We start from the raw sequence: 22,278 nt of genomic DNA, 5'->3' as shown, positions 1-22,278 counted from the left end.
TGGGAGGGCCAGGTGCTGCCTGACCAGGCCGCTCCCCGTGCAGGCCAGGCTGCCCGCGGGGCCGGGAGGGGCTGGGGACGCTGCTGGGGCAGGGACGGCCCCGGCTGCCCAGCTCGGGGACATTTCGCTCCTCCGGCGGCAGCGGCTCAGCGGCGGCGGCAGCAGCGGCTCCACCAGGCCCCCAGGCAGCCCCCGAGCCGGGCGCGGAGCTTCCCCAGGGCCCGGCCCGGCTCCCGGCCCGCGGGCAGCGGCGGGCGGGCGGGCGGCTGTGCCGGGCCCCACCACGGGTCGGAGCTCGGGATGCTGAATTCCAGCCCCAGGGAGCTGCTGCTGCTGCTGCTGCCCTCCGAGCCCGCGGCCTCGGCGATCACCACATCCCTGGGGATGAACCAGGCCGCGGCCGTGGAGCTGCCGCCGTCCAGCTCCGGGGAGCTGCTGTTGCTTCGTCCCGCAGCCTTCGCTTTGTCCTCCTTGGGTGCGTTGTCCGTGCCCGCCTTCGGCCGCTCCTCTCCAGGGCCCTGCGGCGACTCTTTGCCCCCCAGCAGCCCCGGCTCCGCGGGCACCTCAGTCTGGGTCGCCCCGCAGCCCCTCTGCACCATTGGCCACTGGGCCAGCTGTGCCTCCAGCTCCTTGCGGTGCTCCTCAAAGAGTGCCTGGGAGTCCCGAGAGCTTCGGATGAACCTTGGGAAATGCCTCCTGGAGCTCATGGAACTGCGTGGGGCGCTGCCATGGGGCAACTCAGTGTCTGCTGATCTCTGTGCCCTGTCCACGTTGCTCTGCCCCTCCAGCCGGCCTCTCGCTGTGCTTGGATGCTCTGAGTTCTGACGGATCCTCTGCAAGAACCACAGAGGGGTGAGACAAGAGGAGCTCCCCAGGATGCTTCACACTGTCCTGCCACGCATGCCACACCAACCCCAAACCCACATGGCCCAGCCCAGCCCACACAGCAGATCAGAGGCCGCCTACCCACAGACACTTGTCCCGTAGCATGGCAGTGACCAGGATGAGCTGCAGCACCACCATTGTGATTGCCACCAGCTCACCCATGGTGAAGATGTTGAGGAACCCCATGGCACCGTCCCTGGCAGTCCAGGTCACCAGCACAGGCTGGTGAAGATGTTCCCCAGTGACCTGGGGGGCCCCAGCGAAGGGGCCCCAGTGAAGGGGCCCCAAACCTACTGGGCTGGCAGAGGCTATGGTGATGCCAGTCTGCGGTGTCACAGTGTCCCATGGCCCCTTTTATACCCCAGCCGGGGGGCAGAGCCCCCTTTGTGACAGTGTGGGACAGCAAGGGCCCCCTGTGTGACGTCACGGGACAGACAGAGCCCGTGTGTGACATCTGAGTGCCACTTGACAAAGGGGACATGCCCGCGTGCCAGGCTATGGAAGTGGAGCCGCGGGGCCCCCAGGAGCTCACAGCGGGTGCTGGGCAGCTGCAGCGCCCCATGGCAGCGCCCCACGCAGTTCCATGAGCTTCAGGAGGCGTTTCCCAAGCTTTATCTGGAACTGCCAGGACTCCCAGGTGCTCTTCAAGGAGCACAGCAAGGAGCTGGAGGCCCAGCTGGCCCAGTGGCCAGGGGTGCAGAGGGGCGAAATGTCCCCGAGCTGGCCAGCCAGGGCCGTCCCTGCCCCAGCAGCGTCCCCAGCCCCTCCCGGCCCCGCGGGCAGCCTGGCCTGCACGGGGAGCGGCCTGGTCAGGCAGCACCTGGCCCTCCCAAACCCACGCTGGCCTGGCCTGATCCATACAAACCAATACCAAAGACCCCAAACTGAAGCTGTCATTTGTAAAAGTGACTTTTACTGTCTTTCACAGCAGCAGCCACATGAAGTTCTAGAGGGGCTTTGGCGTTTCTTGTTTTGCCCCTGCAGGACCTCAGGACATCCTTGTCGCCTCCTGATTTGCTGCCCCTTCTTCCAAAGGCCGTCCCTCTCCATTTCTGCTGCCTCCCTCCTTGCTTGCCTGGGAATCCAAATCTCCTCCTTCAGTGGTTGCTGTGCCCAGGAGAGCCTCCCCCCATCACAGGACCCACCAGTCCTGGAGAGCTTCCCCTTCCCCTTCCCCTTCCCCTTCCCCTTCCCCTTCCCCTTCCCCTTCCCCTTCCCACAAGGAGCAGCAGAGCCTGCATTGGCTGAAACATTCTGGGCTATCAGCACTGCAGCACAAATCCAATCCACAGCCCCATGGGAAGGAATGGAATTGTCTCTCCCCAGCCGACCCAGCACTCTCCAGCCATCCCCAGTCCTGGTCCCAGCGTCCATCCAGCTGATGGGGTGTCCAGGGTCCTGGGTGCAGGTGTGGGGTGCAGGTGGGGATGTTGGGGTGCAGGTGTGGGATGTTGGGGTGCAGGTGTGAGGTGCTGCTGTCCCTCCCCTGGCCGGGGTCCCACGCCCTGTGGGGACAGGGGGGTCTCCACTGCCCTGGGGCCGGGCAGGGTTCCCCGAGGGGCCAGGCTGCCATGGGACAGTGGCTGCCACAGGCTGGGCTGGGCAGGCACTGATGGACCATGGGACCAAGCTGCCATGGCCAGGGTGGACAGCAGCTCCAGAGCTCCTGCTGGGCCCTGCACTCCTTGCCGTGGGGAGTCCCCCATCTGTCAGGGAAAGCTCTGGGGCCTGATCCCTCCATCCCTCCCAGGGCCACCCTCACCCTGGCCAGCACCCCTGTCCCAGGCAGTGGAGGCAGGACGCGTTCCATGGTTTATTTCCAGCGTGATGGATTTCTCAGGAGCAGGACGCCACAGGGGGATGTGGGTGCCCACTCTGGTACAGTCGGACAGGGGCTGGGACCCCTCAGCCCTGCAGCTGGGCGGGGGTCCTGCTGTCGGGCACCTCTTCCCCAGTGATGGTGCAGCTCCCACCCTGCGGCTCTGGGGGGTCCAGGGGCATTTTGGGACGTGTCACCCTCATGAGGCACCCGCAGCCACACCCCCTGGAGGGGTCGCAGTGCTGGGTCTGCAGAGCCATCAGGCAGCGTTGCCCAGGACCAGCACGCTCATGAGGAAGACCATAAGGAAGAAGACCCACATGAAGAAGCGGTCCATCACCCTGGCCACCTTCTTCCACTCGCCGGTGCGGCGCTGGTTGGCGCGGTGGCGCCGGAAGCAGCCGGCGATGTACCCAACGTTCCTCAGCAGGGCATCGTGGTGGCACAGGCAGTGGTCCCAGGGGCAGCCCCCCGCCTCGGTGCCCACCTGCCCCTCCCCGGGGCTCTCCGCTGGCCCCCCGGCGTCCCCCACACCCGCCCGCCCACCCAGCGCCCGCTGGGGGCTCTTGCAGCTCTCGCCCACCTCGTAGACGCAGCAGAGCCGGGCCATGTGGTGCAGGATGAGCCGGCGCGCCCAGGGGGGCACAGGCCGGGCCCCCGGCCCACAGTGGTGCACGTTCATGATGAAGATGGTGAGTGCGGTGGAGGCTGTGATCATGGTCATGGTGGCGATGTAGTACTTCCCTGCAGGGACAGCGGGCACTGACAGGGGGCACGGGGGGTCCTGTGCCCCACAGGGGGTCCTGCTCCCCCCCACTGTGCCACAGCCCCGACCCCGGCACCGGCACTGCCCGGCCCCAGCACAGACCCCCTGGTCCTGGGTGCCGTCGGGGCTCACCGATGAGCGGGACGCTCTCCGAGGGGGGCATGCTCTCGGCCACCAGCAGCTGGAACACGGTGAGGGCCAGCAGCACCGTCACCCCCAGCGACACCTTCTCCCCCGAGTCGGCCGGCAGGTAGAAGCCGAGGGGTGCCAGGAAGGAGACCATGATGCAGGGCAGGAGCAGGTTGAAGATGTAGAAGGAGGCGCGGCGGCGCAGGAGCAAGGTGTAGGTGACGTCGGGGTAGGGCTCGGAGCAGCAGCCGTAGGTGATGACGTTCCTCGTGGCGGGCATGCCCAGCACCTCCCACTCCACGTTCTCCACGAAGTCCGTCAGGTCCCCGGTGTCCAGCTGGTTGCGGAGGTCGATCTGGTTCCCGTTGTAGGTCCAGGAGCCGAAGGTGAGGTGGCACTGCTGCCCGTCGAAGGGGAAGTAGGACACGTCCACCTTGCAGGAGCTCTTGGTGATGGCGGGTGAGTCCCACATGATGTGCCCGTCGGAGCGCAGCACCACGTTGGTCTCCATGGAGCCGCCGAAGTGCTCATCGGCACTGGGCAGGGAGGGGTGGCCGTGGTGCCACGTCCCCTGCCCGCGCCCCTTGCAGCCCCCAGCTGTCCCCTCGGTGGTGGGGGTCAGTCCCAGGCACAGCTGGCTGCTGCCAGCACCCCCTGCCCCCCATCTCCCTGCATTCCCACTGCAGGACCTTCCTGCTCCCACCCCAAGGTTGCACCGCCCCGTGCAGCCCCCCAGCCCCAGCCGGGGCCCCCCTGGCTCCGGGAGCAGATGAGGGGCCAAGCACAACCCACTTGTTGTAGAGGATGATGTCAGGTCGCCAGACGTAGCTGCTGGGGATGCGGATGCTGTCGATGCCGCCGTACCCGTCCTTGTCCCAGCTGAGGTGGGCGTCCAGCCAGGTCTGGCGGACCCACAGGTAGGAGGTGAGGACCTGGTTCCTCTCGTCCTGCCGAGAGGAGAGGGTGGGCGTGGGGAATAGACCCCGGTGCCACCCCCACGCCCCTCAGCCCCCAGCCCAATGGCCTCTCCGAGTGCCCCGCAAAGCTGAGCTGGATTCGAGGGGGTCGTGCTGGTTTTGGGGGGAACCGGGTTGTCTGCAAAATGGTCTGAGCTGTGCTGGTTTGGGGCTGGATCCGGGCTGGTTTCAAGGGCTGAGCGTCAGCGTGGGGCTGGGCAGGAGCCGCTGCGGGGAGCAGAGCGCGGTGGCGGTGCCGTGCCCGGGCACTCACCATGTCGATGATCTGGGACAAGGTGACCTGGAGGGTGACGTTGAGCGCCCGATCCGTGTCCTCCACGGGGCGCAGGGCGCTGGAGTAGTTGGCGAAGAGGTCGTGGAGCAGTTTGTAGGCGAGCCTGCCCTGCGCCCCCCGGCAGCCTGGGGAGAGCCGGAGCGGGGGCTGGAGGGGCCGGGGTGCAGCCGGACCCCTCCCGAGGGATCCCCAGGACGCGGCCGCGGGGACTCTCCGGCAGCTGGGAGGGGCAGGAGCACGGCGGGACCCCCGCCCCTCCTCACCGCCACCCTGAGCCCCCCACCCCCGGCATTCCCTGTGTGCGGGGGATGCTGCTCCAGGGCCCCCCCGCAGCCGGAGCGGGGGTCCGCGCCCCTCGAGCCCCCCCTGCTCACCCGGGGCCGGGAGGACGCCGGCGAGGCAGAGGGCGAGGCACAGGCGAGCTCCGGGCTCCATCCCGCCGCAGGTGCGGGGACGGGGGGGGCGGGTGACGTCAGGGCGGGGACAGGGCGGGGGGGCACGGCCCCCCAGGCACCCACGGCGAGGGGTGACGGGGGTGACCCCCGGGGGTCCCGGCTGGGAGGCGGCAGCGGCCGGGACGCCTCCGGGTGCAGCCGAGCCCCGTTTGGCAGGGCTTTGGGAGGCTCTGGCCGCAGCCGCGCTGTGCCCGTGGGCTGCCCAGCTCCTGCCCCAGCCCCGGGGACACCGGACCAGCCGCTCGGGGACACCGGGGCGGGGCGGGAGCCGGGGGCAGGCGCTGCGGCCCTGGCGTGGAGTGACCCCCGTGCGCAGCAAGGGGCATCCCGCTCTCTGGTCTTACAAAAGAGCAGGGGAAGGGAAGAGGCAGATTATTCCCATTCGGTGAGGAGAAAATCCCGGGAGGTTGAGGGAGGGACACGAGTCAGGAGACAAAGCGGCGAGGGGCAGCGGCGTCTGGCCCAGGGGTGCCGGAGCATCCCCAGCTCCAGCCCCGGGGAATCCGCCGGCTCCGCTCTCCCGGCGCCTCCTGGCACCCTTCCCACGCCGAGCCCCGGCGGCAGATGCCGAGCGGTTTTGAGGCCGGAGGTTTTGTTTCCAGGCGGTGAATTATTCATCCCAGCCCGTCCCGCCCGGGCCGGAGCCGCCGGGGCCGCTGGGGCCGCTCAGGCCCAATTACAGTAATGGAAGGAGGCGAAGCCGGAGTGACCCGGCCCCTGCACGCAGCCAGTGTGACCTGAACGTGCCACCGCGGCCAGGGACAGGGACACCTTCCACCACAGCAGGGGCCTCCAAGCCCCAGTGTCCAGCCTGGCCTTGGACACTGCCAGGGATCCAGGGGCAGCCCCAGCTGCTCTGGGCACCCTGTGCCAGGGCCTGCCCACCCTGCCAGGGAACAATTCCTGCCCAATCTCCCATCCAGCCCTGCCCTCTGGCACTGGGAAGCCATTCCCTAGCTCCTGGCCCTCCAGCCCTTGGCCCCAGTCCCTCTCCAGCTTTTACACGAGCCCCTTTCAGGACCAAAAGGCCACAAGCTGGTTTATCTGGGTTCCCCACACCCCATCCTCGAGATAGATGATCTATCATCATCTATAGATGATAGATCCTCCCAAGATGCTGAAGGAGCCTTCCCTGATCCCCACCAAAGGCAGGTGGGATTGTGTCAGACATTCCTGGGGCTGTGCTGTGCCCCCACCCAATCAGCCCCACCACCCCAGGGTGACAGAGCAAGGGACACACACCTACAAACCCAAGCCCTGCCTTAAAAAGCAAAGGAACCCAGGGGAGTACTATAAACATTTTATTTATTGTTTTCAAAAAGACAGGAAAATAATCTAGAGCATTTATTTATATTTTTTTGATAAAAACCTTTCGATACTCCTCATGCATAAAGACCTTCCGTGAGCACGGGGCAGTGCCAGGGCCGAGGCCGCTGGGGCAGGACCCCGGGACCCGAGCGGAGCAATTTCTGAGCGAGCGGCTTTGCATTCTCTGCTCGTCCCAGAACTAGTCCTGGTTCAGTCCTGGCCAGGCTGAGGCCCGGCCGGCCGCCGGCGGTCAGTGCGCGGCCAGGGCCAGCTCCCGCAGGTAGGCCTGGGTGAGGCCGCGCAGCTCCTCCAGCGCGTAGTCCTCGGGCATGGGCAGGCGGCCGATGTGCGGGGCCAGCAGCCGCAGGGGCACGCGCGGCTCCGCCGGCTCCGGGCCCGGCTCCGGGCCCTGCTGCAGGCTCAGCACCACCCGCAGCACGTTGGCCACGCGCTTTGCCATGTCTGCAAGAGAGGGACAGCGGGCTCTGCGTGGGCTGAGCTGCGGGAGCGCTGCACAGCGAACCCCTGAGGAGGGACTGACGGGGTGGGCAGCAACTGGGGAGTGAAGGCACGTGGATCATGCTGTCCTTTCCCCATCCCCTCCCTCAGCACAGGCACTGAAGCCACAGGGGGAGAGGAAACAGCTGGTTCCTTGGATATTGGGGAGAATTATTTCCCCCAAAGGGCTGAGGGGGCTCAGCCTGGAGAAGAGGAGGCTCGGGGGGGAACATTCTCACTCTCCTCAACTCCCTGACAGGAGGGGGCAGCCGGGGGGGTCGGGCTCTGCTGCCAGGGAACAGGGACAGGAGGAGAGGGAACGGCCTCAGGCTGGGCCAGGGGAGGCTCAGGGTGGATATTGGGAGAATTCCTTCCCAGAAGGGCTGTCCAGCCCTGGCACAGCTGCCCAGGGAGGGGGTGGAGCCCCAATCCCTTGAGGGATTTCAAAGCCCTGTGGATGTGGCACTTGGGGACATGGGTCAGTGGTGGCCTTGGCAGTACTGGGGAATGGCTGGACTGAGCCTGAAAGGTCTTTTCCAACCTAAATGATTCTGTGGATTTGGGATACAGCTGCAGCCCAGGTGTCAGCCAGGCTGTCCCAGGCAGCTGCTGGACAGGGATGTCACCATACCCGACTGAGCCAGGCGGTCCTTGGCGTTGTGGCACTGCAGCTGCTCTATCCTGTTGCACAGGGACGTCACTTTGGTGTGTAACCGCTCCAGCTCGTAGGTGGAACAATCCAGCTGCAAGCAAACAGGAGTCAGCTCCGAGGCAGCACAGCCAGAGCCAAACTCACCTACCAGGTGACACTACACCAAAAACCTGCCTGAATTAACACCAGAGCAGGCAAAGGGGGAGCCTAGACCAGACATGGAGACTGCTGGGTTTGTCCTGTCCCTTTCATTTGTCACACACCCACAGAGCACATGTGCAGGGCACAGCCACCCCTTGTGACAGCAGATAGCAAAGCCCTGGTTTTAGAGATGCCCATGTTCTGTTTGAAGTGCCTGCCAAAGACAAGCACCAACTGCCCCCCTCAGCAGTCAGAAACAGCTTTAATCCAGACTCTGTGTGAGCTTCCAAAGCCCAGGCAAAGCAGCTGCCTGTTACCTGCTGAATCCTGTCCAGCATCTCATTCACACGGATGTAGTCGAGGTAGACCAGCCCCGCCAGCTCCCAGTCCTGGATGAGCGCGCTGCGCTCTGGAGGCGCCAGGTCTTCCAGGAATCCTTTCAGGTACTTGTAGTTCTCGTTGATAATTGCATCTGGAGAGAACAGGAGTTAGGAACAGAGGCCATCCGTCTCCCACAGCAGGGACACCCACAGGATCAGGGAACAGGAAGGTCACTGCTGCCCCTGTGCTCCAGGAAGGTGGGGCTGTGCAGAGGGAAAGCACCACCCTGCTTCCCTGTCTGCCCAGGAAAAGCACCACACCAGGTGCCCAGGGAGAGTTGGTTTGGAACTGTCAGGCCCTCTGTGCTAATCCTGCTGCTCCAAACCCAGCCTGATCTCTTCACTGTCCCCCCCCACCATGCCTTGGAATCATGGAGTCACTCACTGGTTTGGGTTGGGAGGGACCTTAAATATCAGCCAGTCCCACCCCCTTCCACTTGTCCCCAGTCTCTCTGCAGCTCTCCTGGAGCCCCTTTAGGCCCTGGAAGTGGCTCTGAGAGCTCTCCCTGGAGCCTTCTCTTCTCCAGCTGAGCACCCCCAGCTCTCCCAGCCTGGCTCCAGAGCAGAGGGGCTCCAGCCTTGGCAATCCACTCCTACTCCTGCCATGTGCCTGTGTGTGCTGCTCAGAGAGCAGGATGCAAGAGGAGCAGCACAGACCCACCTGAGGCCAAGTGCCTGACAACCAGCTTGTGGCACTGGTTCCAGTGCTCAGCCTTGAACAGGAAAAGGGCCTCTTTGTGCTTGTCACCCTCCATCCTCGCCCGAACTGCCTTGGCCTCGTGAATCCAGTGAGGGGGGACGCAGAGCCTCTGTGTCAGGAAGGTCTCCTTGGCCCAGGACTCGGGGGTCTCGGCGAGGGCGCAGTGCCGGCTCAGCAGCTCCCGCACGGCCTTCTCCCGGATGCTGGGGAGAGAGAGCAGCCTGAGCTGCAACGAGCCCCTTCCTGTCACCCACCACAAGGTCACTTCACCACAAGGAGCAGGACATTGGAACGAGATGGGCTTCAAGGCCCCTCCCACCTCAACCCAGTCTGGGATTCTGGGGATTTCCCAAGTGGCACAGAGCCCTCCGGGTGCACAGTTCCATGTGGGAGAAGCCACGACAGCCACAGGTCTTTAGAACTGAGCCCATGTTATTTCAAGGCCCAGAGCAGTCACACAGGGTCACTCACGGTGTGCCAAGGCCCAGAACAGTCACACAGGGTCACTCACACCATGCCAAGGCCCAGAGCAGTCACACAGGGTCACTCACAGTGTGCCAAGGCCCAGAGCAGTCACACAGGGTCACTCACGGTGTGCCAAGGCCCAGAGCAGTCACACAGGGTCACTCACAGTGTGTCAAGGCCCAGAGCAGTCACACAGGGTCACTCACGGTGTGCCAAGGCCCAGAGCAGTCACACAGGGTCACTCACAGTGTGTCAAGGCCCAGAACAGTCACACAGGGTCACTCACGGTGTGCCAAGGCCCAGAGCAGTCACACAGGGTCACTCACAGTGTGTCAAGGCCCAGAACAGTCACACAGGGTCACTCACGGTGTGCCAAGGCCCAGAACAATCACACAGGGTCACTCACGGTGTGCCAAGGCCCAGAGCAGTCACACAGGGTCACTCACGGTGTGCCAAGGCCCAGAACAATCACACAGGGTCACTCACACCATGCCAAGGCCCTGAGCAGTCACACAGGGTCACTCACAGTGTGCCAAGGCCCAGAACAATCACACAGGGTCACTCACAGTGTGCCAAGGCCCAGAGCAGTCACACAGGGTCACTCATGGTGTGCCAAGGCCCAAAGCAGTCACACAGGGTCACTCACAGTGTGCCAAGGCCCAGAGCAGTCACACAGGGTCACTCATGGTGTGCCAAGGCCCAAAGCAGTCACACAGGGTCACTCACAGTGTGCCAAGGCCCAGAGCAGTCACACAGGGTCACTCACACCGTGCCAAGGCCCAGAGCAGTCACACAGGGTCACTTACTGCGTGTCAGGCTCATGCAGCATCACGAACACGGCCCATTCCCACAGCCCCTCACTCTCCAGCTGGGCAGCATAGCTGGTGTTCAGCACCCCCCAGCTCTGCTGGGACAGGTGGGAGTAGTTCAGGGCCCGGAGCACCTCCCACAGGTGCCAGCTGAGGCGGAAATCCAGCGGGTCAGAGGTGACACTCCTGGGATCCAGCAGCTGGTCAAGCTCATAGGACCTGGAGAGGAAAACAGTGGTAACTCCAAGAGCTGATTGTGCCCACAAAATCAAATCCAATCCCTTCCCTTCATCCATCGCCATGTGTGTGATTTATATCGGTGTGGGTGTTTGGTTTTTGTTTTGTAAGAAGAAAAAATAACAGTATTTACTACTAAAATTCCTTTGAGTCTGCACCCAGACTATCACCCCTTTTCCTCTGTAGGTGCTCCCCTGCAGATTTCTCACTGCCTTCAAAACAGGCAGCTACAGAGAAGCCTTCCTGCACTCTTCAGACACAGAAAGGACCTAAAAAGCCCAGAGATGTGCCCCAAAGGTTCCCCATGTCTACCATCCCCAGGTGTGACACCACCTTCTGTCAGGGGGTACATGTGGGGCTGATTTTGGACTGCTCTAAGCGGTTCAGGCTGATTTCATAGCCCTGCTTTGTGAACTCAGGAAGTCACTGACTGATCATGGTTTTTCTAAATACTCATTGAACTCTTTGCCCACTTACCTGTCACTGTAGAGCTTTAACAAATGGAAGCAGACATCTCTCAGGGGCCTTCCTGCATTGTCATCTTCTTCAATGACACACCCAGAATCTTCCAGGTAAGGAGGCAGAGGACAGCAGGCGTATTTTTCACACTCTGAGGTGTTCTAGGGACACAGTTTTAACAGTAAGTTTAAGGATAATATTCTGACCAAAACTGAATTCCACAGCTCAGCAGGCTCAGGAGAATCTTTCTGCTCCAAAGAAGGTGCAACCAACTGCACCTGCAGTTGGAACCTCCCCAGAACTATGGACCAACATGAAAAACCTGAACCCAAAATGCTCTGGCAGGTTCATGTCTCACACTGAACTCTTACAAACCCCTGCCTGGAGGTACAGCCAGCTCTCACACACAGCCTGTATTCCTGAAGGATTTTATAGCTGGAAAACCACATAGGGCTTGATGAAATGAAGCAGGTGCATCCCAGTGAGCCTTCTCTCTGTAGCTAAGCAGGGTCTGGGCAGCCAAGAGCAGCACTGAACTCACTGAGTCAGTAGAACAGTTTAACTTTCTCTCTTAAAAGAGAACTTTCACCAGAGGTGAGTATTTAGAAGTGCTGGACACTGTACACAGAGAACACTAAATATTGAAGCAAACATCAGTGACAAGATTCCAGACTTGCTGCTGTGCTTAGGCTGCCTTGAGGATGGAGGGCTGAGCTGGCTTTAGTTAAATCATTAAACATGTTTTTCAGCAGAACCCTTTGTCCTGCTGCACAGAGAGCTGAGAGCTCTGCAGCAGCACTCAGGGCTCTGCATAATGCATGGAGCCACACGGGGTGTGGGACCGGGGCTGGGGGGGGCACACACGGGGTGTGGGGCACCACAGGCTGCTGGACAAGGCAGCTGAGGATCAATGATCCCAGTGGGAAAACAGGCTGCCTGGCTCAAAAGGGCCTTCCTGCTGCTGGCCACTGTCCCTCTTCCTAATTTTCTCCAGCTGTCAAACAGCTAGACAAAACCTGGAAACACTCCATAAATGAGTTTTCTCCACAGAATTTATGATTCTATAGAATCACAGAATGGTTCAGGTTGGAAAGGACCTTAAAGCTCATCCAGTGCCAGCCCTGCCATGGCAGGGACACCTCCCACTGTGCCAGGCTGCTCCAAGCCCCAATGTCCAGCCTGGCCTTGGGCACTGCCAGGGATCCAGGGGCAGCCCAAGCTGCTCTGGGCACCCTGTGCCAGGGCCTGCCCACCCTGCCAGGGAACAATTCCTGCCCAATCTCCCATCCAGCCCTGCCCTCTGGCACTGGGAAGCCATTCCCCCTTGTCCTATACTCAATCCCACATTCAGCGATTCCTGGCTGCTCATAGGAGCCTCTGTGCCCCACCAGACAGGCAGGAGCAGCTTGAAGGGCTCCTTTTGGGCAGGAGGGAGTGACCCACCTGAAAGGCCGACTCGTACATGGCCAGGGCCTTGGAGATGGATGCCGTGGGGGGCAGCAGGTACCAGAGGTGCACGGCCACGCAGCGCTTCCAGTCCAGCAGCGAGCACACGTTGACGCTGATCCTCTCGGAGAGCCGCCACACCTGGGGACACAAACCCTGCTCAGCCACAGGCCTGCCTCACGTGCCGGTGAAACACAGATTTAGAAGAAACATAAAGATTTTAGTTATAGGCTAGCTGTGTTGGAATGGGTGGAACAGGAAAGAATTTAAGCCCAGTGAGAGTTAATTAAAATAGTTAGGAGAGCTGGACCTGAAATAGGGTTTTAGATGTTAGTAACTGATTGCCAAATAACTGATCATCTGTCATTTGCATGTTTGTTTAGCTGTGCTTAGAATGAGGAATAGAAACATTGCTAAGTTGGTGTAGGGAACAAGGACAATTACCAATTTCCTCCCTTGGTGGGAACCCGTTCAAAAGCCACGCAAAAAGGAACTTAGAGGTCACTAAAGTAATTAGGATTGTTAAAGCTCAGAAAGGCAAAAAGGTAAAAATGAGGAAGATGAGTTACTTCGTCTTTTTTTAGGACCACTGACCCAATTCAAGACCACCGACTCCATTCAGGACACACACTATGCATGCTTAATGACATTTAAGCTCATTTCCATACGAAGCGGAGAATGGGAGGTGTTAATGTTACGAATATGCATTTGTATTTTGGATACTCATAATATTTGGAAATAAAAGGTATCATGTTTGCTTGGATTGGGGCCCTGCGTCTTAGGGAGCTATCCCACGCAGTGCCCGGTGCCAAATCAAACATGCACTTTCTAACTCTGAAGTGTTAGAGAGTTTTTGTCTGTCTCAGTTGGGTATCGATATGAGATCGATATTCATATGTGGGTACATCACCGGGTGTGCAGCAGCAGGAGGTGGCCCTGGGCGAGCAGCCCCCTCCCTGCACTGCCCGTGGCTGTGTGGGAGGGCTCTGAGGGGCTCCATCCTTACCGGCTTCCCCGCCAGCAGCGCGAAGAGGCGCAGCCGCTCCTCCTGGATGAAGCGGTCGCTGTGCAGGCGGTGCCAGTCCACGAGCTGCAGGGTCAGCAGGTCCCGCACGGGCTGGCTCCCGGCCAGCTGCGACAGCAGCAGGGCCAGGCGGTGGTCACCTGCAGGGACACGCTGTGAGCCTGGGACACGGCTGCACACCCGGGCTGCGGGCACAGCTTAGAGCCCAGGAGGCTTTGGGTTGGGAGGGATCCTGAAACTCATCCCGTTCCAGCCCCTGCCATGGACAGGAACATGTTCCACTAGACCAGGCTGCTCCAAGCTCCATCCACTGGGGGATGGAACACTTTCAGGGATGAGGAGGCCACAACTCCACTATTTCTTACAAAATAAACCACTCCATAAACGCCTGGGAAAACAGGACCAGGAGGAGGAGACAGAGGAAGGGGTAGAGCAGTGTCCTCAAGGGAGACAAATGAAGTTTAATGTGAGCTGGTATAACAGACAGGGATAAAACCTGCCATAAGGCTCTGAAAATACATGTTTTTAACCCAAATGTAAAACATCTGAACAGAAGCTCAATTAAAAAGAAGATTCATTAAAAATTCAAAGGAGTGACTACAAACACTCCCAGTTCCAAATGCAATCCAGCAGCACTTCCTAACTGGGGGTAGCTGACAGAGCCAGAGTGAGGGGGACTGGGGACTCCAGCAGCCCCTACCCAATCTTCAAGGCCAGGTGGAACGGGGCTTGGAGCAACCTGGGATAGTGAAAGGAGTCCCTGCCCATGGCAGGGGGTGGGCTGGATAATCTTTAAAGTCCCTTCCAACCCAGCCCATGCCATGATTTTGTGGTCACTGACAAGGGAACATTCCACATGCAGAGCAGCCAGTGACTATGAGCTCTCAGAGTTTAAACTCTCTTTGTGCATCTCCTTCCTCCTCTACACAAAAGCTGAGATTTAAAGAATCAGGGAATATCCTGAGTAGGAAGGACCCACATGGATCACCCAGTCCAAGCTCTGTCCCTGCCCAGCCCCCCCAGCAATCCCAGCCTGGGCATCCCTGGCAGCGCTGTCCAAACGCTCCTGGAGCTCTGGCAGCCTCGGGGCCGTGCCCATTCCCTGGGGAGCCTGGGCAGTGCCCAGCAGCCTGGGGTGCTCACCTGCCTGCTGTGCCAGCCTGCAGGCCTCGCCGATCCTCTTCCCGGTGAGGCAGCTGAACACGGCCTCGACGTGGCTGCCGTGCCGGGACAGGGACACCTCGTCCTCGATGCGCCCGGCCGCCGTCTCCGAAAGCCAGCGCGAGAAGGCCCTGCGGCGCTCCAGGGCCAGCACGTACTCACTGGGCTCCTCCAGGCTGGCCTCCAGCTCCTTCAGGTTGCCCCAAATGGCTTCACATAACGTCCAGGCCAAGCACCAGTGCTTCACAACGGCTGTGGGGACACACACCCAGCATCAGGAGTGAAAGCACAGAACTCAGAGGGGCTCGTGTGATGGTAACCCTGGCAGGTTCATTGCCCCACCCTGGAGGGTTCACTGTCCCCAGTGTGTTTGGAAGGGGCTGCCAGGGAGGTTTGGAGTGCCCATCCCTGGAGGTGTCCCAGGAAGGGCTGGAGGTGGCACTCAGTGCTCTGGGCTGGGGACAAGGTGGGCATGGGGCACAGCTGGGCCTGGCTGGGCTGGGAGGGCTTTTCCAGCCTAAACCACTCTGTGAAAAGAATCATTTCATACTCACTCTCTGCCACAGTGGGATCCTCAGATGCTTTCCTGGCCCAGTCAGCATAGTCATGGATAGCAGAGACCCCGGGGTTGGGGGCCAGGAGGGGACAGGGCTCATCCATATGGACAGTGCTGTGCTTCAGCTTTATCTCCAGAGGGGTGAGATACAGCTCCTTGTCTCTGTCCATCTTCCATTGCTCCAAGCTCAACTTTTCCACATGAACCTTGAAAGGGGATTCTGTGAGTCTGGAGGAAAAGAGAAGATAGACCAGGTAGCAAATGTCCTGCATGTTCCCCATGCAAGTGGAGCAGCTCATCCTGCAGCTTGTCCTAATTAACATGACAGTAAAACATGACCCAAGGCACGAAGATCCTGGTGAGATACTGGGATTTGGAGCCAGGCTTTGGGACCCTGAACAACCTGGGGTAGTGGAAGGTGTCCCTGCCCACAGCAGGGGGTTGGATCAAGATGGTCTTTAAGGTCCCTCCCAGCCCAAACCTTCTGTGATGTGGCGAATAAACCGTGACTCACTGAGCTCTCCAAAGGCAGCGAGCACACCTTCACCCCAGCTCATTCCTCAGCACTTCAGATATGCTGCAGAACATCCAGACAAGCTTTTGGCTGCACTTAAATGGTGGGACTGGGCTATATTCCAGTCAAGTTCAGGTATGGAGACCCTAAAGCCTGTGTGCCACTGGATGCACAGGCAGAATTGAAGGTGTCTGGGAACTGAGAAGCTGAACAAGAACTTCCTCAGGTAGGGCAGATGTCCTCAGGGAGAAACAAGAGACTGGAAGCTTTCTGGACAACAACTCTGAACTTTCTCTGTAACCTTGTGCTGGGTGACAGTGCTATTTGGTTAAAAAAAGAAATCCTCTTACTATGCTATTGCAGGATCTGACAGAGGTGCTGTTGTGGAGAAGAGCCATGGAGGAGATCTCCACGGCTAACACCATCCTGCACCACTCCTGCACGTCAGAAGGACAGTGAGCCGCAGGCAGGATCCTGTCAGCCACCAAGAGCGAGCATGCCACACCCACCCCGAAGGAAGCCACTACTCACGATTTGGGAGCCACGGGAGTCGGCAGGAATCCATATTCCACGGACTCCAGCTGAGCATCTTCCACTTCACTCAAGCCACTCAACTGATCTCCACAATTGACCAGTGTCCAGTTGGGTCCCCAACCAACACGGAACGAGCGCCCCATGAAGAGTCCCATATCCATCAGGAGCTTCCCTTTTCCATAGGTGATGGACCTCTCCAGAGGGACGAGCCCGCGCTGCCTGCGGACCCCGACTGCCTTCACCTGCACCTCGGGCACTGCCGGGGGCACGGCGAACGCCGAGGCCAGCGGGGACGCCGCCGACCACAGGGCAGCAGAGGGGGGGCTGCCCAAAGTCCTCGGGCCCTTGGCATCTGCCACAGCAGCACTCGGTGCTTGGAAAAGGACATTGGCAAACTTGGATTGCAGCAGCCCAGCAACTGGTGGGGAGAAGCAGGAGGAACGTTTCAGTGGAAGGGCACACGGATTTCAGGGGAGATTCTGGCACACTGGGACGTTGAAAGGGATTTCAGGAATGCCTGGAATTCCCAGAGCAGCCAGTGGCAAACATTTGGATGGTGTGACGGGAACATGGAGCTAAGTGTGACTGTCTGCAGTGCTGAGTCCTGCTGACCCTCCAGCACTGCCCAAAGGAACACATGGGGTGTTCCCAGGAACGGGAAAGGCACAGCCCCACCCCAAACTGGGCCGTTCCCAAAGCAGTCCCTAATTTAATATTGGAATAGGGACATCAGACCAGAAGTGGGGTGTCAGACACAGATCAGCAGGGCTCACGCTGGCCCCACACACGCCTCAGGTCTGTTCCTGTCAATCACGTGGGCTTGGAATTGATTAACAGATATGAATTAATGGGTTTTCTCAATCAGGGAGCATCCTCCTGCTTGTTCCCAGAGGTATTCCTCAATATCCCTAAGGAAAGCACCATTTAGTAGGTGCAGCACTGGGTGTAAGGGGCAAGGTTTGGGCACTGGGGGAATCTGGCAGGGGCTACCCTGTGCTGGGCACAGCTGGTGCCCACAGCAGACCCACCACAGGCCACCTCCAAACCAAGCTGCAAAGTTGGTGCCTCTGGGAGATCTTAAAAAAAAAAAAAAAAAAAAAAAATAGCCAAAAGAGCAGTGCAAGCATCAGAGGAGGAGGTGAGGAGGTGCTCCAGGCACCAGAGCACTTGCAGCCCTCAGGGCAGGGGTGAACAGAGGAGGAAGGAGTGGCAGGAAGGAACTGCTGCACACGCCAGGATTTTGCCTGTTCATGTTAAAATGCAACTTTCTTCACACAATCTGTGGTTTCTCACCATACCTGTGTGTCTTTTCTGTCCTTGTGATTTTGAAATGGGAAGCCTCGGGGAGCAGATCTCTTGGGAAGTGTCCATCTTGACAGGTTGCTTCCCAGGATAATCCAGGATCAAATCCAGGTCGTCATCATCAGCAAGCAAGGAAGCTTTCATGATCTGAGCATGTGGGAAGCCAAGCCAGAACATCAGCAATCCCTCCCACAGCAGCAGCTCACTAAGCTCATCAAAATAGCTCTTCCCACCCAAAAAAACTCCTACGTGCAGCTCATGACCAAACAACACAGCCATGCTGCAAACATTCCAAGGAACGGTGGAGGCACAGCTCAGGCTCGTCACCTGATGGATGAGGTTTTACAACTACTGGTTAAATCAGTGCACAGGACTTGCTGGGGATGGGGGTGACATCCCAAAATAATCCTGATTTCTTAGATCTTAGCTCTGTCTGCTGTTTGTCATCTTAAGGAATAACTTCTGTCTATTTGTTATTACACACAGAAGCCTAAGAGTGTTCAAGGTACTGTCCTTCCACAAAAATTACAAAGGCATGGAGGGACAGGACAAGGGCAATGGCTTCCCAGTGCCAGAGGGCAGGGCTGGATGGGAGATTGGGCAGGAATTGTTCCCTGGCAGGGTGGGCAGGCCCTGGCACAGGGTGCCCAGAGCAGCTGGGGCTGCCCCTGGATCCCTGGCAGTGCCCAAGGCCAGGCTGGACATTGGGGCTTGGAGCAGCCTGGGACAGTGGGAGGTGTCCCTGCCATGGCAGGGCTGGCACTGGATGGGATTTATGTTTTTCCCCCAACCTTAACCTTCTGTGGTATTGTGAAATAAAAGCATCAACACCAAGCCCCAAACCAAGACCAGTTATCCCAACACCTTTTTCTCCACCAAGGGAGAAGGGGCCCAAGGCAGCTGCTCTGGTATTAGTTCAGCTTATTGCAGTGCCCACACTCGAGTTCTGGCTTTAAGGTGTTTCACATCAGCACTGAGCCTCCCACGTGCGAGGCTTCCCCCAGAACAGAGAAATGGGCTGTGTGAGCTCAATCCCACACCACGGGATCATTACAAGCTGGTGTGTGAATACCCTTGGGGAGGCAAATCCATCCTTGAGAAGTGCCCCACTTCCCAAGCCCTCTCCTGGGGAGGTCAAGGGGCCGGAGGACACTGACCTGCAGGACGTAGGGGTTGATGCCCTGGGTGGATGCGATGTGGGTGGATGCCGGCACTGCCTCCTGCTCCTCTGCCAGGGCGTCCTCTGCCAAGGGCTCCTGGGCTGGCTCCTGGGTGATGTCGGCCATGTCACTGTCCAGCTCCACCACCCTGCCCAGCTGCTCCAGCTCCGGGGGCTGCGGATACAGAGGCCACGTCACACCCAGAGCACAGCTTTGCCAGGACAGCCACAGCCGCAACCATCACCTGTGGGTGCTGCGGAGCATTCCCGGCTCTGCCAAGGTTCCACACCAAGGTCAGGGATGGGCACACAGAACCTTCAGGGTGTGCCATACCAGGGAAGGAGCAGTCCCAGATTAGCGGTGCCTTCCTGGAGCTTTCCCAGTTCCGCCACTCAGTTTAGGAAACTGTTCTTCAGCTTTCCAGTTCTCACGTGCCCAGCGAATGGAGAGCTCTGTGTGTCCTGCCTCCCTCCCCTCCTCCCAAATCCATCCCATGTGGCACAAATTCCAATCACAGAGCCTGCTTTCCACAAAGAACTGCATTTTACATGGTTACTGGGAGGGTGGGCAGGCCCTGGCACAGGGTGCCCAGAGCAGCTGGGGCTGCCCCTGGATCCCTGGCAGTGTCCAAGGCCAGGCTGGACATTGAGGCTTGGAGCAGCCTGGGATAGGTCCTTGCCCTTGGCAGAGGGTGGGACTGAATGGGCTTTTAGGTCCTTGCATCCCAAACCATTCCATGATTCCATGGCTAACTCTGCTCACTGTCATGGGCTGTACTTTTGCCCAGCTCCCTCTGTGGGACCTGAGCTCCCACGTACTGGTTTGGCTCCAGTTTAACCAACCCATGACTCAGCTTCGTGTCCTGTGAAAGCCTCATGCTTCCAACTTCCCAGAAAAAACACAGCACAGACCACTGAAGAAAAACAGGAGTGAGGAAACCCAGGCAGGGAGTGTCCTGGGAATCCTGCTCAGGAATTAAGGAGCACACTCACAAAGCTGTGCTTAGCCCTGTAGAATCAGCCAGGATGGGGTGAAGGTTCTCAGGTGAGGCAGATAAAATCACCCTGGGGATCTGTGAGGACAGAACTGAGTAGCAGATGTAGAATCTGAGCCTGGCCCCGCATGTGGAACAGATTTACAAGTCAAAATATGGTTACAAACACACAAGTTGCACTGCTCCCTTCATTGGGCTTTAATGCAGCAGGTTCCCTTGCAACATTAATAAATTCATTAATATTTAAGTTAGTGAGGGAAGACAAAACAAAAACCAAGTCTAGATACGAAATGCTTCTTACAGCCCAAATAATAATATTGTCAGGTGTGTTCCGCACCAAAGTTTTAAGTTTTGGAAAGTTTTAAGCAATGCTATGATGTTTCTTAGGGTTTTGGGAAACCAGATGATGTTTTCCCTTATTTCAGAAATTAAAACCTGAGTTAATGTTATGCAAGTCAGAGAGGTTAATGAAGCTGGAGGGGTTTTTGCTAAGTACACTGGAATGCGTAAGAATGTTTGAAAATACCAGAGATATTCCCAGTATTCCTGCAGGTTTAAAACCTCAGCTCTGGTCCCCCCAATCTCAACATGAAGCAGGAAGAGGAGCTGAAGTGGTGCTGTTGGGCAGCCACGTGTGCAGCTCAACATGCAAATAATTAGGGATCTGCTCCAGCAGAGGGATGAAGGAGTGGGTGTTAATTAGCCCAGGAACTGGGAGAGCTGGAGCAGCAGCTGGCCATTACTCTGGGACTCTCCATGCAGAATCCAGCAGAGCTAGCAGCCCCCCTGCCTGCCCCAGCAGCAGGATGTCCTGCCCAGGGAGCAGACGGTGCTTCTGGAATTGCTGGACAAGGATCAGGCCCCTCTCACCTGCCTGGAGAGCTCTGCTCTCCTGCCACACAAGTGGCCAGCAGAGACTCACACTGAATGCCAGGGGAAAGTTCTTTGATGTTAGAAACACAGAACTGTTTGAGGTTGGGAGAACCTCTGAGCCCACCAAGTCCAACCATTCCCCAGCACTGCCAGGGCCACCACTAACAACATTCCCAACTGTCACATCCACAGGGCTGTGGAATCCCTCCAGGGACGTGACTTCACCACTGCCTTGGGCAGCTGTGCCAGGGCTGGACAGCCCTTTCCAGGAAGGAATTTTCCCAATATCCAACCTGAGCCTCCCCAGGCACAACCTGAGGCCATTTCCTGCTCCACCCTCCTGTCAGGGACTTGTGCAGAGCCACAAGGTCCCCCCTGAGCCTCCTTTGCTCCAGCCTGAGCCCCTTTCCCAGCTCCCTCAGCCGCTCCTGGGGCTCCAGCCCCTCCCCAGCTCCCTTCCCTGCCCTGGACGCACTCCAGCCCCTCCAGGGCTCTCCTGCCCTGAGGGCCCAGAACTGGACACAGCCCTGGAGGAGTCTCACAGTGCCCAGCACAGGGGACAATCCCTGCCCTGGGGGACAATCCCTGCCCTGGGGCTGTGGTCACACAACGGCTGGGACAGCCCAGGGCCATTGGCCTCTTGCCCACCTGGGCTCCTGGTATTCCCAGTGAATTGGATCAAACACTGCCTGTGGATTGAACATTCCTGTGTAAAATGGGCCCAGCACTGAGGATGTTTTGCAAAGGTTTAAAGCAGTCACATCCAACACAAATATGTTTACAAAGCCAGCATATAGCCAGCCTTACAAAAAGTATTATTTTAATAAAAATAGAGCACATTCTTAAAATAGAAAGCAGACAGTCTTGCACACTAATGGTGGTAAAGGCAACTGAGTGCACAGCATCACTGTCCAGGCAGGCAGCACACAGCGTTGGCATTACGGGCGTGCATTTAATAGTCACAAAAACAAGGGTTCTTCCAGAAGAGGTGCAAATCTGCCAAACTCAGACTAGAATTCAAACAAGAAACAAGGGTTGAAAGCCTCCCCGCCCCATCCTCAGTCTGCAATGTCAAGTGTCTCAAAGGAAAACAACATGCAGCCACTCAGCCAGAGTTCAGAAGAGTTTCTGTATGGCTTCACTCTCCAGATTCCAGGTTACTCCAACCACCCCCTTCCCAGGCACCAAATACTCTCCAAATTCCATGTCATCAACCCCCTTTAGTCACTGTTCTCCTTCTACCTGAGCTGGGGGCGCTGGTTTGCCGTTCAGGGCCATCTGCTGGGGAGGCAGGTGCCCTGGGGGTGGCACAGGTGTGGTCTTTAACTTCTTGGTGTCCACTTTTAAAGGATGATCTTCCTCTTCCTCATCTGAATCTTGCAAGCCATACTTGGAAAAGTGTGCTACCTGTGTTAAGGAGAAGGACAAACATGTCACAGCTTGGAAGTGAAATTTCTGGAAGGCCTGAACACTGGGCAGGTGTAACTGTGCCCTATACAGGTGTCCTAAAACACACAGGGTCTTGGGACACCTGCAACAAATTCAGCCTCTCCACAGACAAAAACCACCCACACTAGGCAGGTCTGGGGCCACAGGTTTCAGCACAGAACTGCAGTCTGGTTTGGACTGGGAGGGACCCTAAAGCTCATTCATTCCACAGGCAGGGGCACCTCCCATTAGTCCAAGTTGCTCCAAGCCTTGTCCAACCCAACCCTGAACACTCCCAGGAACAAGGAGCTGCTTTGGTGAGGACAGTTCTC

The 22,278-nt window shown here is 58.5% G+C and overlaps 2 protein-coding genes across 8 annotated transcripts in view; both read right to left on the bottom strand.

Moving 5' to 3' along the window:
• Positions 1 to 2,963: 2,963 nt before the first annotated feature.
• CHRNA10 (cholinergic receptor nicotinic alpha 10 subunit) lies at positions 2,964 to 5,285 on the bottom strand (the record flags this gene model as incomplete). Its single annotated transcript, XM_082279499.1, has 5 exons — positions 2,964 to 3,448; positions 3,603 to 4,135; positions 4,392 to 4,546; positions 4,830 to 4,975; positions 5,225 to 5,285. The coding sequence occupies 5 exons, from the start codon at positions 5,283 to 5,285 to the stop codon at positions 2,964 to 2,966; spliced, it is 1,380 nt and encodes a 459-aa protein (XP_082135625.1).
• A 1,308-nt stretch (positions 5,286 to 6,593) lies between these two features.
• The window catches only part of NUP98 (nucleoporin 98 and 96 precursor), a 35,516-nt gene continuing 19,831 nt past the window's right edge, over positions 6,594 to 22,278 (bottom strand). For 6 of the 7 annotated variants that reach the window (XM_082278226.1, XM_082278228.1, XM_082278225.1 and 3 more), the window contains 14 exons: positions 21,761 to 21,925; positions 18,649 to 18,825; positions 17,488 to 17,638; positions 16,187 to 16,607; positions 15,140 to 15,369; positions 14,568 to 14,837; positions 13,407 to 13,564; positions 12,398 to 12,541; positions 10,973 to 11,115; positions 10,256 to 10,477; positions 8,946 to 9,187; positions 8,222 to 8,376; positions 7,743 to 7,854; positions 6,594 to 7,075 (listed from right to left, as the gene is read on the bottom strand). In XM_082278226.1, coding sequence (XP_082134352.1) covers positions 6,864 to 7,075; positions 7,743 to 7,854; positions 8,222 to 8,376; positions 8,946 to 9,187; positions 10,256 to 10,477; positions 10,973 to 11,115; positions 12,398 to 12,541; positions 13,407 to 13,564; positions 14,568 to 14,837; positions 15,140 to 15,369; positions 16,187 to 16,607; positions 17,488 to 17,638; positions 18,649 to 18,825; positions 21,761 to 21,925 — 2,802 coding nt within the window. In that variant the 3' untranslated portion in view covers positions 6,594 to 6,863. Of the gene's footprint in view, positions 7,076 to 7,742; positions 7,855 to 8,221; positions 8,377 to 8,945; positions 9,188 to 10,255; positions 10,478 to 10,972; positions 11,116 to 12,397; positions 12,542 to 13,406; positions 13,565 to 14,567; positions 14,838 to 15,139; positions 15,370 to 16,186; positions 16,608 to 17,487; positions 17,639 to 18,648; positions 18,826 to 21,291; positions 21,529 to 21,760; positions 21,926 to 22,278 lie in introns of those variants that run through there. The other variant, XM_082278231.1, reaches the window with a different exon arrangement.

This window comes from Coloeus monedula (genome assembly GCF_965178545.1).
Source record: "Coloeus monedula genome assembly, chromosome: 3".
Taxonomy (NCBI): domain Eukaryota; kingdom Metazoa; phylum Chordata; class Aves; order Passeriformes; family Corvidae; genus Coloeus; species Coloeus monedula.
Note: the sequence above shows the minus strand (reverse complement) of the source record. Positions and strands in the feature narration are given on the sequence as shown.